This window comes from Xyrauchen texanus, chromosome 15 (genome assembly GCF_025860055.1).
Source record: "Xyrauchen texanus isolate HMW12.3.18 chromosome 15, RBS_HiC_50CHRs, whole genome shotgun sequence".
Lineage (NCBI taxonomy): Eukaryota > Metazoa > Chordata > Actinopteri > Cypriniformes > Catostomidae > Xyrauchen > Xyrauchen texanus.
This window is the reverse complement of record NC_068290.1, coordinates 38677165-38695184: the sequence shown is the minus strand read 5'-3', so window position 1 is coordinate 38695184 and position 18020 is coordinate 38677165. Positions and strand designations below refer to the sequence as shown.

General features: G+C 36.7%; 1 protein-coding gene across 1 annotated transcript; it reads right to left on the bottom strand.

The window, feature by feature from the left end:
• Nucleotides 1-20: 20 nt before the first annotated feature.
• Nucleotides 21-15937, bottom strand: rpa2 (replication protein A2). Its single transcript, XM_052143439.1, has 9 exons — nt 15791-15937; nt 15323-15414; nt 14886-14987; nt 13837-13950; nt 13637-13711; nt 9749-9865; nt 5844-5972; nt 3767-3861; nt 21-462 (listed from the first exon to the last, which is right to left on the bottom strand). Exons 1-9 carry the CDS (start codon nt 15801-15803, stop codon nt 375-377), a joined length of 825 nt encoding a protein of 274 aa, XP_051999399.1. The 5' UTR covers nt 15804-15937; the 3' UTR covers nt 21-374.
• Between the last annotated feature and the right edge of the window lie 2083 nt (nt 15938-18020).

The following is an 18020-nucleotide window of genomic DNA, read 5'->3' as shown; positions in this document are numbered from 1 at the left end:
TTAGAGAGACACGTTTAAAGTGGAGTCTTTTACATTCAATGAATACGCTTTTATTAAAAGATGGGAAAAACTACTGACGAGACATGTGGTTCTTGAAAAAAACATTAACATGGGTGGTCAAATCTTATATTCTCTCAAAATTATGAACATAAATGAGCCAGCACAACTGACACGGACATAAGCAGAACAAATTTGTGTAACTGTATTTTTGCATCCACTGAATGGAAAGGGGACAATTTACATAAGTTTTATTAACGATTTGCACACAAATTTGTTATGCTCATACTTCATAAACAAGGCCCAATGATTTGAAAATGAACTTAATGGTTGCGGGCTCTATGGCAAACTCTGGTAATACAGATCTGACTACATCATTAGACTTCATTGTCTGTTGATCTGAAGTGGTCCTCATCGATGGTGGAGAAAATGTGTCCTTCATTGCTGAGAAAATCCACAATTTGCCTGTAAAAAAAACAAATCATCCCATGAGAAATCACACTTCACTGAGAAGAACTGTGTGCTATCACAACAGCAGCTTGTCCACTTGCTGATTGTGGTTAGCACCTCAGACATGACACTTCATTTGTCTTAGTAATGGTTTTCTGAACTGAGTCAGAAATAGGTTCCATTTGAATTTAAGCTTTGGTTGTTTCTTTAAGTGGCTTATGCACACAGTTGTCTTAGTGTGATAACAAGTATTTTACATAGTGTGAGCTGTTGAACATCAGCTTTTTTTCACATGCATCGCAACAGATAATCAAGGCTTAAAAGTAAACTTCCACCGTTTCAGGGGTATTCCATTTAAATTCTAAGAAGTCAAGCCCATACATTTCCTTTTCAGTAAAGGTGCAAGAAATCATAGTTTACACTGCAAAAACTTGTATGGCTATGAAATCACATAAGCAATGTGCATTTCAGGAATATTTATGTTACATTTCCAAGTTGACAGCAATTAGTGATGCACCGATCAGGAAACTTGAGGGTGATACCAAATCACCAATATATATTTTTTTAAAGGTTCTGTAAACTATTTTTTCACGGAAAGGTATGCAAAATAATCCTAATCCCTGAAAGACAGCACTGAAATAACTGCCCTGAGATATTACACATATCACTGACAGTTATAATCCCTGTAAAAAGTTAAATAAAAAGTGTCCGTGGACACATTAGTTCTGCAGCCAATCAGACGGCATCTGAGGCACTTTCCGCCAGTCAGTCATTTTGGGTGTTCTCAGTATCGTTGTTAGAGTGAACTATTGAGGCTTAATGCTATATTCTGATTTATAATTTGTCAGTCGAGTTCACTATTTTGCTACTGTTGTTTTTGACAAGAATGAGAACAAGCTTTGTGTCGGTTTCAACTGGTATTTTAAAGCTCCTTGGTGTCAAAAGTATCGTTGCAGTGTTTTGGAAAGAGGGGGCATGACTTAAATCAACAGCTCAGTCTCGTGGAAGATAGAACAAGCTAAAACCGCTTACAGCACCTTTACGTTCCCACTAATATTTAAGTGCCCACCAATATTCATTTTTTAAATGCCCACTGCCACATTTCTACCAGTTATATGCTGCAGTAATATGTTTATGCCCCACACTGTAAAATTACATTTAATTTACATTAATAGTGAAATGCTAACATTAATTTTAACAGTTTTAAATAGTTCTGTTGTCACAATCAAAGATCAATCATAAAACACCATGAGAGCATCACACAGAAGTGATGCATTAAAAAACCCGAAATACTCAAACCAGCCCATCTGGCCCCAACAATCATCCATGCGATTATCTAATCAGCCAATCGTGTGGCAGAAGTGCAGAGCATAAAATCAAGCAGATATGGGTCAGGAGATTCAGTTAATGCTCAAATCAACCATCAGAATGGGAAAAAATGTGATCTCAGTAATTTGGACCGTGGGATGATTGTTGGTGCCAGACGGGCTGGTTTGAGTATTTCTGTAACTGTTGATCTCCTGGGATTTTCACACCCAACAGTCTCTAGAATTTACCGAAAACAATAAACATCCAGTGAGTTCTGTGGATGGAAACACCTTGTTGATGAGAGAGGTCAACATAGAACTGACAAAGTCTACGGTAACTAAGATAACCGCTCTGTACAATTGTGGTGAGAAGAGTATAATCTCAGAATGCTATTCTGAGATGCGGGTTGGCGCTGTTTTGGACGCACCTACACAATATTAGGCAGGTGGTTTTAATGTTGTTGCTGATCGGTGTGTCTCAGTAATCTGAGGCTATTTATTTATTGCTGAAGTATCGATTTAGTATCAATAACGAGGTGCCAGGGCTGGAATCATACCCAAGCCAAAATTTTGGTATCAGAACAACCCTAGTTCACGCATAATTATTGTTTAAGAAATGATTCACCGTGTAAGTGGAAACAATTTAATGTTTGGATCTGCACCGCAACCCACTAACTACTGACCGCTGCATTATTTCATTACTATTATATGTTGGAGGTGGTTTAATCTCTACCTCAGATGGCATGTCCAAAGACCACCCACAGTTTGTTCACTTTACACACAAATCTGGAATGTACTTTCTCAATCTGGAAGCTCATGAATACATATATAACAGCTTCTGATCAAATATTATACATGCACGTAACTTGTTTAAAGCAGAAGTGAAAGCAAACAGCTCATGAAAAACTATTTCTGCACATGAAGATTAAGGATAGGTTTAGCCTTATAGAATAGGAAACAAATCATTGAGTCTCAAACTTTCAGAGAATAGAGCACAAGTTTCTAACGGTATCAGATAAATCTTCCCATAAGAGGGTAAAAAGGAAGCCTGATAAAGGAAATGACGAACTACCCTCAACATTTATATGGTGATCGAAGATCAACTGATATGACAGAGGAAAAGAAATAAAATGGTCACCTCTCTCTTCCTGAAATTAATTGAAAAATCCTGGTTTCTTAGTTTCTCATTTAAGTAATAATTGGTCCCAACTATAATTGAACAAAAACAACACAACTTTTGGCAGCATTTCAATGCCTTTTTAACTTAAAGAACCATTTATTATGAGAAATCTTTGTTTGACACTTACACATTGTCATATGAACAACCAGTAATTGCACTGAATTAAGTCTCATAAGCCTTTACGGCACATAACTACAATAGCAGTTCTCAGTTTATGTCAAGTTGTGACATTAGTAATCATCCCCTGTCAAGTAAAGTCAAGAACCCCTCCGATCGATCCAATATCACATTAGAAATATGTTTTTTTTTTTTTTTGCTTCCGTCTGCACTGCATTACTAAATTTTTCTATGTAAACATGCACTAGTACGTCTTTGAACATTGCGCAGCGGTTTGAAGAACTTTAACCTTTAAACATGCATCTCACGACATCATGTTATGTTATATAAGTAGTGCTAGCTTTTTCAGCTCAAGAACTTGTTTGGTTTGAATGGCCATTTAGAACATATACATTTACATTTATGCATTTGGCAGACGCTTTTATCCAAAGTGACTTACAGAGCACTTATTACAGGGACAATCCCCCCAGAGCAACCTGGAGTTAAGTGCCTTACTCAAGGACACAATGGTGGTGGCTGTGGGATTAGAACCTGTGACCTTCTGATTAACAGCCCTGTGATTTAGCCACTAAGCCACCACCACTCAATAACACATATACACTCAATAACAGTTAACGGAACCGAGCACCATGAAAATAATTTGGTTCCAGCATTTTTTTTTTAAGCCAACCCTACTTTACAGAGAGCATCACAGAGGGAAGGAAGAAGTTTGTACCTGATGACAGTAACGCTCATGCTGTTCAGCTTTTGCTTGAGGTCTTGCATGCTGATGCCTTGAGGATCATGACAGCTCTTGATCAAACTCAAAACCTGTGAGCATACATCACCAAACACTCTTAAAATATCAGCAACACTTCTCACACAAGTCAAAATACTTCAAGACAAGATCAGTTCTAAACTTTTGATCACATGATCAAGAATTTGCACTAGGGCTGCAACTCAGGATTATTTTGATAATCGATTCTTCTTCGATTATTTCTTTGATTAATCAGATAAATAATAGGGATGCAACGATCCCGATACCGGAATCGGTTCCTATACCACGCTCATGTACTCATAAAAATGCACCGATACCAAAAACCGATACCATCTGGCGTGCGAATGTCATTATGTAAACATTCAGTGCACAGATTAAAATCACGTCATGTCCTAGTGAGATTTAACAGCACAGGTGTGGTTTAATGAGGTAAATTGATTGTTTAAACATGCAGCATTTTAAATGTGAGTGCGTGTGGATTAGGGATGGGTATTTTTGTAATTTTGTCTACTTGAATACTCCGACTAATTACTCGTCGAGTACTCTAGGGGCAATGACACACAAAACTGTATATATAATAACATGTCTGACAAAAGTCTTTGGCTGCCGCACTGCATCTTGTTGTTCCAGTGTATCCTCTATTCATTATTATAGGATGTTATAAAATAATCTGTTATAATTATAATGCATCATATTTTGTCATCACGTGAAGATTTGCAGCCCAACTCAATGAAAAAATGTTCACAACGTGCGCATGTCTGTTCTTCACTTATATGATGAGAAATTATCTTAAACACTTTAAAAGCTGTAACAATTGGACCTCTCCATGAAAGATGCACAATTAATTACATTGAAACTGAAATCGTGGTATGATGTTGTACAGTTTAATCAAAATGATGGATGCTCCCTTTCTCCATTGAAATCGATTTGATATGGTGCGTGTGCTCGCCTGCTCAGTGAAGTTTAACAGAGACTCGTAAAGACAAACAATTTTGTCAAATGAAACTGTGTGCCTGATTTTGAATTCATAGCATGTATACATTATAAAACTTTGCAGTAAAATGTATGTTATGTGCTGGAGAGGACCAAGTAAGCACATGAAACAGCACAAGCCCTCTTTCTGCAACCGCTCCACCATAAACTGTATGTTTATCATGATCTTCTTTGAAGTGTTTATAAAGTGCTCTCGTGCGCTGGACATCTTGGGTCATGGTTCTTCCAATTCAACTTGTCTCCATTGTTTTTCTAACACGTTATCATACAACATATTTATAATTGGGCTGTAAAGTTACGTCACTGACGAAGCTTCTCTGTGCCGATAACTAAATTAGTTATCGATGATTTTCACTATCGATAATTATTGATTAGTTGTCACAGCTCTAATAAAATGTTTAACATTCATTTTAAATAAAGGTCTGCACTGAAAATGTCTATAGAAAACTCTCTTTTATAAGTAGCAACAGGGGAATAAATATGATCTTTGGCCAAAATGTATATGTATTCATTTCCATTTCTATAGATCATTTCTGAGTGCAGAACCTGACAATTTTTTGGGTGAGCTATTCTTTTAAAGGATGACAGCAGAGTAAATAGAGAAGGCACATTAATAGAGAATGGTGATTCAAACTAACAGGAACTACCTATGCATTAAACTGTTTTAATACACGAATTTCAGCCAATCAGAACAGAGTACTTGAATAGACCATTGTATAAAGGTTGCTACATGCTATGCATTTCAATTGAGTAGCCAAACATAATTCAAATTTACAGACAATGCTTGTCACTTTGGTTTGAAACTATCTGTATCTGCAGATGTTGTTCTAAATTAGATATTCAAAATGGGTTTAGCTCAGTAAGAACATTTAGAGGGAACATTGGTCAAAACATTTAAGGCTTATTACACAAAAAAATCTGACAAAACTTTGATTTTGTAGAGTACAGCTGTTTTGAATAAAGACCTGAAATTCGACTGAATAAGTATATTTATTATGTAATGTTCTCAAAAACTCTCTTACAGTGAAGCATATTGACTCACTTGGTTCTGGTTTGCGCTCAATCCATTGACGAGCATCATACTAGCACCAGAATAGCCCCCTGCTGAACCCATGCCACCTAAACTAGTATGTGAAGTGGGCATCATATTCATCCCTCCTCCTCCTTGCATCTACAAAAGAAAGAGCATCCATTATCAAACACATTAGAGTAACAGCAGTGAAGACAAATGTACTTTTTGAGCATTGTTACAGTGTTTTCAAAGTGGTGTTCTGTGCTCCACAACTCCCTCTCATGTTTAGAGTAACAGAAGTGATCCGAGTTCGGTTCCGTTTGCTTACATGCACTAAACGTTTTATTTACTCTAAACTGGCACGTCCTGCGTGAAGCGTTTTTTATTATTATCCGCGGTAGCAGCATTTCAGTTTCTGCAAGGCACATGTATCATAATAATAATGCAGAATACAAGATGGGGTATAATTCAAACATCTTTATTAAATGATTACTGAGCAAACAGTATTAACAGTAACACCTGTAGAGTCCTCTTCTGCTGTCATTTGTTTACCTCACGAGAGCGTCACCCTTATTACACTCCCCACGGAAACAAGTGAAAGCGGAACTAATATTACCAACATCCAACAAACTGAAAAGGAACATACATATAATAAATCTATATCAAATATTTAGTTACTTTAATATAAAGCATTGCTAAATTAAATAATAAAATAATGAGTAAAAATAATTTCATTAAATGGTGACAATCTAACCAAAAGTTTCACTTTAAGTTTAATTTCATCAATGTGTTATCAGTTCAACTTCAGTTTGACATTAAGCCTCATTCTTTAGGACTATCTTATATACAGTAAATCATAGTTTGTGTAAGCCTACTAGTTTTTAAGGCCTAGAATAAAAAGTAACATTTATATTTTAAAATTATATTTTGTGTATACTGAATTATTCAATCAACCAACATTATTTTTGACAGCAAAAACTAGGCAACAGCTGGTTTCAGCAACAGGGAAATTTAGTTAACAGAGCTGAAAGTTTACATATAACCAGTTTTGACAGAGCTGCTGATAAAAAGTTAAATGATCAGCATCGATTGAAAATTGGAGATCGTATCGGATGTTAAAATCCTGATCGGAGCATCCCTAATATTCAAAAACTAATGATGATGTTTAGTGGGCTGAGACCCGATCACAAAATGGACAAAAACAGGTACACAGTGGATAGAGGTCGACCGCTATTTTTTTTTTCTTCAGGCCGATGCCGATCTTTTGAAATCCGGGTCGGCCGATTATTGCTGCCGATTTATTTTGGCCGATATTTGGCCGATATGTGCTTGTTTTTAACCTCTTATTTGAACCTTTTATTTGAAAGATAAAATGTAACACAAATAATTACTTAAGATAGACAACATTTCTCAACAAATACATTTGTTGAACACTTGACCAATTTGCACTTGTAGACTTAAATTAAAATTAAAAATGTATAATGTAAAAACATATTTCATAAATAATGTATAACAAATATATTAAATAAACAAAGCAGGTGTTACGAACTGCTCCGAGACACGAAGGTTGAGATCCAAATGCAGCTTTAATTAAGGGGCAATCCAGACACGTAATCCAATATTCAGAGCATCCAAGAGAAGCACAGGCATAACTAGGGATGGGTATCGTTAAGGTTTTAATGGTATTACTATCTTACCGATACTGCTTATCGATCCGGTACTTTAACGGTATTCTTAACGGTTCTTTTGTTATATATATATATATTACACAAAGATAAACGTTATATAGGCACAGTGATTTAATTTCAGGAAGGTCTACTAACATTAATGTTCAGGTGTGGTCTAAAAAGAAATCTAATAAAGTAATAAATTGTAAAATAACACTGCATAGTTTATCATAGATAGATTAATGCTCATTAATGCAGAAGTTATTCATTCATTCTCTTTGCCTTTTGTTGTTTGATTCGCAGTAATGGCTCAATCGTCAGCATGTTTATTATTAGACAGCTTCCCCTTTAAGACCGAGTCTAATAGGCTCCTGATGCAGCATATTTTCTCCCAACTATTTCCATAACTACGTCCATTTAAGACATAAACTGTGTTTAAGTGAATCTCCAAGCCGGTCGTTTTGACACATTTTTGTGTATAGTTGATCGTTTAGACGCGTACATGAAACCCAAAGTAGCCTATAGTTTGCTTGTCTCTTTGCGGTGTGTTTTGGAGCACGCGCCGCCTTGGGAACGGTATCTCTTGCGCTCTTTTTATTATTAAACGCGTCCCGCAATTTAGCAACAGTAGCTAGACTGCGTTTTACAACAATCACCGATCGTGCTGATTCTGACGTTAAGTTTGAGTTTTAGGGAGAAATGTCAGTGCACCGCTGTGAAGGGAAGGAAGTTGTGCTAGACAGAATGCGGCTTATGTATAAATATTCTTTTTATAATCTTTGGAAGGCGAAATCTTAAATAAAATCAGACTAATATCACAGATCTAAACCAGGCTACGTTTGAATGTTTAGTTCTGTCGTCACTCATTATGCAGGGCTCATGTTGTGCTCGCTGTGTCACCGCGTGAGCTGAGATCTCTCTCTCTGACTGCTGAATAGCTAAATTGCATCACAGACAAATGGTTTCATATTATTATACATAGAAATGGATGGCGAGATAAAATAACTTTCTCTTTATAGCAATAATAAATGTATTTTCTTAATTTCTCCAGTACCGACAGCAGAACCAATAACGTCCGAGCTTACCAAAGCCAGTCCTTCAATAGCCTACAGTGCGTTGGTATCTTTTTTATTACTTATTTCTCTGCATTGTGTGACAACCCTCTCAAATATAAGACACACAAACAGAACAAATAAAAGTCTCAGATTCACTGTCTGTAATTGCAAAATTCTTGCTTACTTATTGAGACATGATAGCAACCCTTCTGCTGTGATAATGCAACTTCAACTACGCTATCAATATCCAAAGCAGCCAAATGTCATGTCAACTATCGCATTTGTCGCGTTTTTTCTTGAAGTTGGCAGTAACATATCAAAAGTTTTTAATTAAATATAAAGAAGTTATACAAAGGTAATCCTTACTGTTTTGTCCAAGGAACTTAGCTCCTTCCTTGAGGTCTGCTCACTCTACTGGAAAATGACTATAGGGGCAGTGTGCGTTGAACACGTGTTCCACAACAACACTAGGCTGCCCACAGATGCGCCTGCCTAATAATCGGCTTGATATACTTGGATATTGGCCTACTAACAGTGGATGTTAACATTTGGATATGAAGACTTTGTTTCACTATTTATATATTTATTTGTTTGTGGTTGAAATGAAAAAAGGTCTCAGTTTGGTTCTTTTTAAGAGGGTTCAAGTGTGAAAACCCCAGCAGCCTTTTTGCAGTTGAACATGTGGAAAACATTACCATCATAATTGCAATATTACTTTTTGTCCAAATCGTGCAGCCCTAATACCAAATATGAATAATTACACAAATACAATACATTAATGGTAAGATTTAACAGCCAGTACTTTGCCAGTTTGAGATTGAATCTGATGCATGGCCACAGGTACATTGGCCATTTTACAATATTAAACTCATCCAATTAATATTAACAATATAAAACAGGTTATTGTAATAGTTTATATTATAGTTTTATATGCAAAATAAGCAGCTGTTATAGCACCCCTTAAGTAAATTTCTTTAATTTTGTAAGAATTTAATTCACTGGATTATCCAAAAATAGTCATTGCCACATGGCAACTGTGATACACAAGGTCACTGTGATATGGAAGTACTCATTTCATGATATTAGTCATTAGGTCATCCCACACACCCCTACAATGAATGCACAAATAAACATGCAGGACTTTACATACTGTACTGTACACATGTGTGAGAAAAGCAGAAGTGCAGGAAGAGAAGGATATGGATAGTTTTACCATGGCCTGTGGTTTGCTCTGTTGCATATGAGCGTGAACAACCTCTAGCATGTGTGAAGTTACTTCGTTCATGTCCTCCAGAGGTCTAACGCTGAACGCCACCAAAGATCGGTTATTCTACAACAACAAGAAACAAATTGAGATGAGACTGAGAACAAGAAAAAGACACAGAAAACATATAGAAGACAGTCAGACAGAAGTTTTAGATGCTTTATTGCAAGGATCACTGGGACAACCGCCCTACTGTGTTGGTGATGTGCATGTAAATGTATCAGCTTATACAAACCTTACACTAACCTGAGATAATAGCATATGAGTAGTGAAGCATAAGCTACTTAGTTAAGGTGTTGTGGATTCTTCATGTTTTTAAAGATGTTCATTCTACATTTGAGACTTTGAGATTTTGCACCACATAGCGGATTATTACAGCAACTGCCTCTTCACAACACGATTTACAGGTATACATTCCCTTCATTGTCTGTGAAGATGCAAGTTGTAATATAATATTTATGTTGTTATATAGTGGATAAATCTCATATCCTGAATGTAGTTTGTGTTTGAGTCAGGAAGTTAAACCACTTGTAAAATGCTTCAATTTACATGTGTTTCAGCTCATGCAGCTCGGATGGAGAAATCCCCCAAATACTAGCAGTGTAAATCACAAGTTTCATCACGATGCAATGTGCCCATTTTACACAATCAGTTACATTTCTGTTAAATGAAATACCACCAATGTGCATTCCACCCAAAAACAAATTCATGTTCAATAGTTAACAGTTGTTCATTTACTGGATCAACCAAAATAACCAGATCAAATAGTTTAGTTTTTTTTAGGCATATAATGTGGATATAAAAAGTCTTCAAACCCCTGTTAAAACAGCAGGTTTTTGTGATGTAAAAAATTAAACAAAGATAAATCATATCAGACTTTTTGCACCTTTAATGTAAAAATTACAACCTATACAATGCCACTGAAAACCAAAGTGACACATTTCTTCCCAACTTAGTTAGCGCTATCGACCTCTAGTGAGGCTCATTTGAAAGATAATTGCCTCTTAAGTAATGGTATGTGACATTTGATGTTTATTTTCATGAAATTGTAAGCAAAAACGCAGAATTTAAGCAACATCTGTTCACATGTAACATGTACAGTTAAAATCAGAAGATTCCATACAACTTAGCCAAGTACATTTATGCTTTTTCTTTTTCCCCCCAAATTCCTGACATTTAATCGTAGAAAACATTCCCTGTCTTTGGTCAGTTAGGATCACTACTTTATTGTGAGAATGTGAAATGTCAGAATAATAGTTGAGAGAATTATTTATTTCAGCTTTTATTTCTTTCATCACATTCCCAGTGTGTCAGAAGTTTACATACAATTGTTAGCATTACCTTTAAATTGTTCAACTTGGTCAAATGTTTTGGATAGCTTTCCACAAGCATCTCACAATAAGTTGCTGAAATTTTGGCTCATTCCTCTTGACAGAACTGGTGTAACTGAGTCAGGTTTGTTGGCCTCCTTGCTCGCACATGCTTTTTCAGTTCTGCACACAAATGTTCTATCGGATTGAGGTCAGGGCTTTGTGATGGCCACTCCAATACCTTGAATTTGCTGTCCTTAAGCCATTTAGCCACAACTTTGGAGGTATGCTAGGGGTCATTGTCCATTTGGAAGACCCATTTGCGACTGAGCTTTAACTTCATGGCTGATGTCTTGAGATGTTGCTTGAATATATCCACATCATTTTCCTTCCTCATGATGACATCTATTTTGTGAAGTGCACTAGACCCTCCTGCAGCTAAGCACACCCACAACATGATGCTGCTACCCCCATGATTCACTGTTTCCTCCAAACATAACAATGGTCATTATGGATCATCAGACCTGAGGAAATGTATCCAAAAATAAGATCTTTGTCCCCATGTGCACTTGCAAACATTAGTATGGCTTGTTTTTTTTTATGGCAGTTTTGGAGCAGGGACTTTTTCCTTGCCGAGTAGCCTTTCAGGTTATGTTGATATAACACTTGTTTTACTGTGGATATAGATACTTGTTTACACTTTTCCTCCAGCATCTTCACAATGTCCTTTGCTGATGTTCTGGGATTGAATAAAAATTTTTGCACCAAACTTTGTTCATCTCTAGGAGACAGAATGCGTCTCCTTCCAGAGTGGTATGATGCATTTGTAAATTTCTCCCAAGGATGAACCAGACTTGTGGAGGTCCACAATTATTTTCTGAGGTCTTGGCTGATTTCTTCTGATTTTCCCATCATGTCAAGCAAAGAGGCACTGAGTTTGAAGGTAGGCCTTAAAATACATCCACAGGTACACCTCCAATTCATTACACCTCATATCAGAAAGCTGAATGGCTAATTGCCTAAAGCCTTGACATAATTTTCTGGAATTTTCCAAGCTCCTTTAAGGCACAGTTCACTTAGTATGTTAACATATGTAACCTGTATTACATACCGTAATTTCCGGACTATAAGCCGCAACTTTTTTCCCTATTCAACTCCGACACCGAAGGAGATGACTTCAGTGGTTTCATGTGCACAAGAGGAGGAAGATAGTGACCAATGACTTTCTTGCTAGGCTACTGTTTACTGCTAATTTATAATTTTTTGTTACAAGCCGTGTGTGGCAGCGGGTGCGTGGTCAAGCGCCCATCCGGGAGAGAAAAGCGGTAAGGGCGCTTACACCTGAGCTAATGTCTAACACCTGTGTCTAATTTCAGTAAGAGTGGGGAGAGCGGCATAAAAAGGCAGCAGAGAGAGAGTGTGAGAGAGTGAGTGACAGACAGACACACACACGTCAGTCTAGTGTTGGCCCATAGAAGTCCAAGAATTGAGAAACTTTATAAAATTGATTGTAAACATTGCTGTGGCCATTAAAAGCCTTACCTGGAACATCAAGTGCCCTGCTTCACGTGTCCTTCTTGGGAAAACAGTTTTCATCACCTGATGCAAGCGCCCTTACCACTTTTCTCTCCCGGACGGGCGCTTCACCACGCCCCCGCTGCCACACCGTGTTTCGTTAAAACCTATTTATTTTTGTTACAAGCTGTGTTTCGTTAAAGCCTGTGTAAAGTTAATTTGTTTCAATGCACCGGTAGCACCTGCGGCTTATAGACAGGTGCGGCTTATTTATGTTCAAAATAATATATTTTTTTTTAATTCAGTGGGTGCGGCCTATATTCAGGTGAGCTCAATAGTCCGGAAATTATGGTACTTATGTAACCTCGAATTGTGATGTAGTCAATTAAAAGTGAAACAATCTGTCTGTAAACAAATGACTAATGACGACAGTTTGCTAATATGAAATCTGTGGAGTGGTTAAAAAATGTGTTTAATGACATCAACCTAAATGTAAACTTCTGACTTCAACATAGATATATACTTAGCTATTACTCGCTTTGTTTTTGTCAGCGAGTAAAACAAATAGGCTGGTTGTATTCTAGTCTTTAAGCGCTTTCCAACAACATATGACACATGGCTATTTAATGAGTACGATGTTTTTAATAATGACAGTAATTTGTACAGTGCGAAATGTTTAATAAACTATCAAAATGAAAGACTTCTGATTTGTCTGCAAATCTCAAAGCACTTGTTCATTTTTGGTCATAATGCCTGCATGCATTGGAAAGTCTAGCTTTTAAGCTTTCAAACAATACCTATTTTGTGTTGTTCAAAACTGTAGTTATTAATATTTTGAAAAAAAAAAATAAATACAAAAATTCTAGCAGGGCCATACAAGCATTATTATTGAGCTATCACGTTACAGAGCAAAATAAACCAACCATCTGTCTGGAAAACTATATCATTCCCAGACACATTGACCATCAAATATTCATAGGGGAAACTCTGACTACAGTGAAGTTGTTCTGACCTGGAAAGAGCGAAGGTTGCCAGAGACTTTGACATAAGTGCCTGGAGGAATGACCGAGTTATCAACGCCCATGTCCTGAAATGGGTAAACAGTTAAGATATGAGCAAATGCATAAAGGTACCAATCCATTGTAAAAAATAAGCACATTTCAGAATTGTTCCATTACAAACACCAGAAACAATGTACAAGAACAATTGTACCTCTGTATCTATCCACTGCTTCACATCCATGGGAGCTGCAGTCATGTCATCTACCTTGTACTGGATGTTGATTGTGGATTTGTCAGTGCTTCTTATAATTCCAACAATAGTCACCTGAATAAAAGTCAGAAACCATAACCATTAGCTAAAGTATAATCAAATAGGATATAATAAAACGTAGACCAACTTCAGGTCACCCTGATAATTAAATCAAACAAACTGATTACAAAACCCCTACTTTAATAACTTAAAAAAATGGTATAAGTCCTTTTGCAGAAGCAATTTGTAAGCATGAAAAAATTGTGTGGCTGAGTGCAACTTTGACTTTATGTCTATAAGAGTTGTGTTAAGCAAAGTCTTTCATGCCTAATTTACTAAAACAACTGTACAAGGCCCTGTGTACGCCTGGTATTAACATATTCTTGCCTGGTAATAACACGCATCTCAAATATTTTTTTTTATACGAATCACTTACAACGTCAGTGTTACTGCATGTTGATAAGCCACAAAAAGTCACCACACTGTTCCAAAATACACCTGAATTTTAACCTCACCATATATGTGACAGTTTGAGCATAATGCTTACTGTTATCTTAGTCGAGCAGCTCTATTAATTGAACTTCAGATGCTCTTCACATAATCATTGTCACTGCATGCTGAAGATGTTCTGTGAAGTCTATATATGTATGGGTTTCCATAATACTTCCACCAAAATGTTATATTCTTTTAAAACTGTATACAATCAGCAAAGTTTAAGTGTGATTTAGCACAACTGTTGAATGACGTGCGAGTAGGCAGCCCTTCAGTGTTCCCCAGGATTAATTTACACTACAAAAATACTAAAAAATGAATTAAGAAAATGTGTTCACATACATTTCTGACAAGCTCGGAAGGTGATTTGAGGGATCAGATCACGAAACATTTTGGACTCCTTTTAAATTTGTGTTTAGTGCTGTCCAACAACTGACTATAAACTATTCTGTGATGATAAATCTCCACAGACATAAGAACTTCATCTGCATTGGGAACTGTGATCTGCGCAGACTCACCTGAGCAATCTCTACCTCCCCCACTTTAAAGACATCCTCTGCCTGCACGGCAGACATCAGCTGGGACACTGAACAGGGAACAATCTGCTGCGCCCGCGATCTCTGCATAACAACCCAAACATCACACAATAGTTTAAATCAGATTTAAAAACACATACACATTCATTAGAAATATTTTAATGAAAATTATAGTACAAAGTGGGCCATTCTTTATAAACATATCTATGTAATATTTCACCCCCAAATCAAAATTGCACATTTTATTGGTAACACTGTACTATCAAAACTTTACGGCCATGAGAATTTAGGGAAAGGGTATGCGATTAAATAAAAATAAAAATGTAATGGTCCAAAAATAGGCTAAATACTGATACTATGGTGAAATATGACATGTACATATTCTAAACAGACTTCATATACAGTTGCATCAGACTGACCCCCTTCTTTTCTCCCCCCTGAGAGGCAGCTGGCGATGCAAATCCTCCTGGAGACTGTGTGTATCCACCCATACTGGCCTCACCATATTTACCTGACAAAACACAAAGCATATTTCTATTACTAATTCAAGTGCATTTCAGTTAAATTCACTGTACTGTCAACATGCTCATCAGACTATACAGAAAACACCTCCAGATGAAATGTATATTTTGTCCATCAAGGTAAATGTCGTTCTAACAAGTTAGGTAATCGGTTTAAAAACTAGATGTGATAACAGGGCACTGCGAAAAATCTTGATCCTAGCGAAACATCGGATTCTAGTGCGTATTAACGGCATAAACCTCACACCAAACATGACAGAAGCACATTTATAAATGAGCTTTCATGTTTTTGGTTAGCAACTTAGCAATTTAAACTCAAGCGAGAGCGTTACAAGCGCCACGCAAATGCATTACTAAATCACATACCTTGGTTCCACATTGTACCCGCGAATAAAAGCAAATGTTTTCTTCAGAAAATGAAATACAACGATAAAACGCACTCAAAATTCTCCCGCCACGTCTGACTTTACACTGCTTCGACGTCACGCATCTAATTCCGCGCGCTGACAGTGCGCATGCGCATGCCTGCACTGCCGCGAAAGTAATTCTTCTTCTTTTATTTTAATGGCGGCTCGCATTCTAAAATAGAACATAACCGCCATCTACTGTGGGTTACGCATCAGAGACTCTTTCCCTTCTCTCTCTGGACCTTTCAGTACCCGTGCTAACATCAGCCCCAAGTCCCTCACTGCCCAGAGAGAGGAGGGGGAAAAATAAATAAACACCTTTTATGGCCTAGATATATTCTTTCCATTAACCGAGTTCTATTCAGAAATTGAATTCCCTCTTATTGGATTTAAAAGCTTCTTTAAGGTTAATTGTTGTTCTCCTTTCTTATTCACCTGTTAGTTAATTTATTTACTCTGTATATCTGTTACACTGTATTAATACATGTTCCACTGTTTCTCGAACTCCACACCAATCACATAATCCTGTAAGATGTTTTCCTAAATTGTTGAGTTAAATCCTGTATGTACCATTATAGATAAAATACAGTCTTCTTATCTCCTCCCACCTGAATTCCTTCCTCTTCTAATGGTTGTATGCAATGTAGATGTCTACCCTTTTGTTCATTATTTCAATAAAATTACCATATTTTATTGACTTTTTTTATTATTGATTTGATTTCTGATTTACTATACAGTATATGCATGTCTATATTTTCCTTTGCCATTACTTGTTTTGCTAATTCATCTGCTTCCTCATTCCCTGATTCTCCAATATGCGCAGGAACCCATAAAAACGTACTTCTTTGCAGTCTTATTTGTCTGCTGCATTATATATAATACCTGAAGAATCTTGTAGTCAATAATCAATATATCTTGTCTAGTTTCAGACTGTTGAGCTCACAGACATAACAGGGCTGAGCTTGAATCTGAACATATGAGTGTTTCGTTTAATCCCATATCTTTTATTTTGTTAATTGCTAACAAAATGTCTAGTAATTCCCCTGTAAACACTGAAACTTGATCAAAATACCTTTTTCCCTTCTGCCACTTTCAATCTTGGGATGATGTATGCTACCCCCACCTGATCTTTCCCTGTATCTTTAGATGCATTTGTAAAAACCTGTATATAACTTTCATACTTAGTCCACATATACTCCCTTGCTAATCCTGCCTCCAATGCATTTGGACCCTTATCTTATGTTGCTTCCAATAGGAATAAATCATCATTTGGCTGTGGTAAGATCCATAGAGGTATTGACGGTAATATTACCACTTATACTCATTTAATTTCATACCCTGCACTAAATCCTTAATAATCCAGCCAAAACTATACATTTTCCCTTTCATGTTCCCAACATGCCTCTAGTACATTTTTTGCAGGGTGATTATCCTTCTGACCTTTTAAATTTTCCCAGTATGTCAATATCAGTTGCTTCCTTCTTAAGATTGGCATCTCTCCCATCTCCACCTGTAATGCTGGTACTGGAGAAGAAGCATAAGCTCCACAACAAATTCTTAATGACTGAATTCTCTCTAATTTTCCTAATTGTGATTTCGATTCTGATCCATAAGCCATACATTCACATTCTAGTATTGCTCTTATCATTGCAGAATAAATTGTTTTCAGTGCCATTATAATGAGGTGTGTTTCACGACCTGATCCATTCCCAGTTCGATTACCTCGGCTCTGGATCTTGTCATGCTCTCACGCGTTTCAAGCTCAAAACCAAATGCGTCCCGCTCCATTTGTTATGCAGTGTTTTTTGAAGTTTTGTGTGAAGTGAAAATGTCGTTTAGAATTATTTTTTTATCAAACAAAAGGGGATTTTAACTGGCACAGCACATAACAACAGAAAATAGATAAATAATTAATTACATACAACCTATGACGATAAGTGAAAAACGATTACCAGTTATTTAAGTTATAAATTAATTGCGTTTGTCCTAAACAGAGAACTTTGAAGAGAAGCCTTCACTCCAATCATACGACAGGCAGCATTGTCACGTGATACATTAAATTGTATTTCTCAGCGATGTTAAAGATGGACCTGGTTGGACCAATCACAGTTGTTTGTTAAACCAGGATAGAGAAATGTATAAATTTTCTAGAGAATGCAGGGAAATATCTCCAGTTGTATATCTGGCAC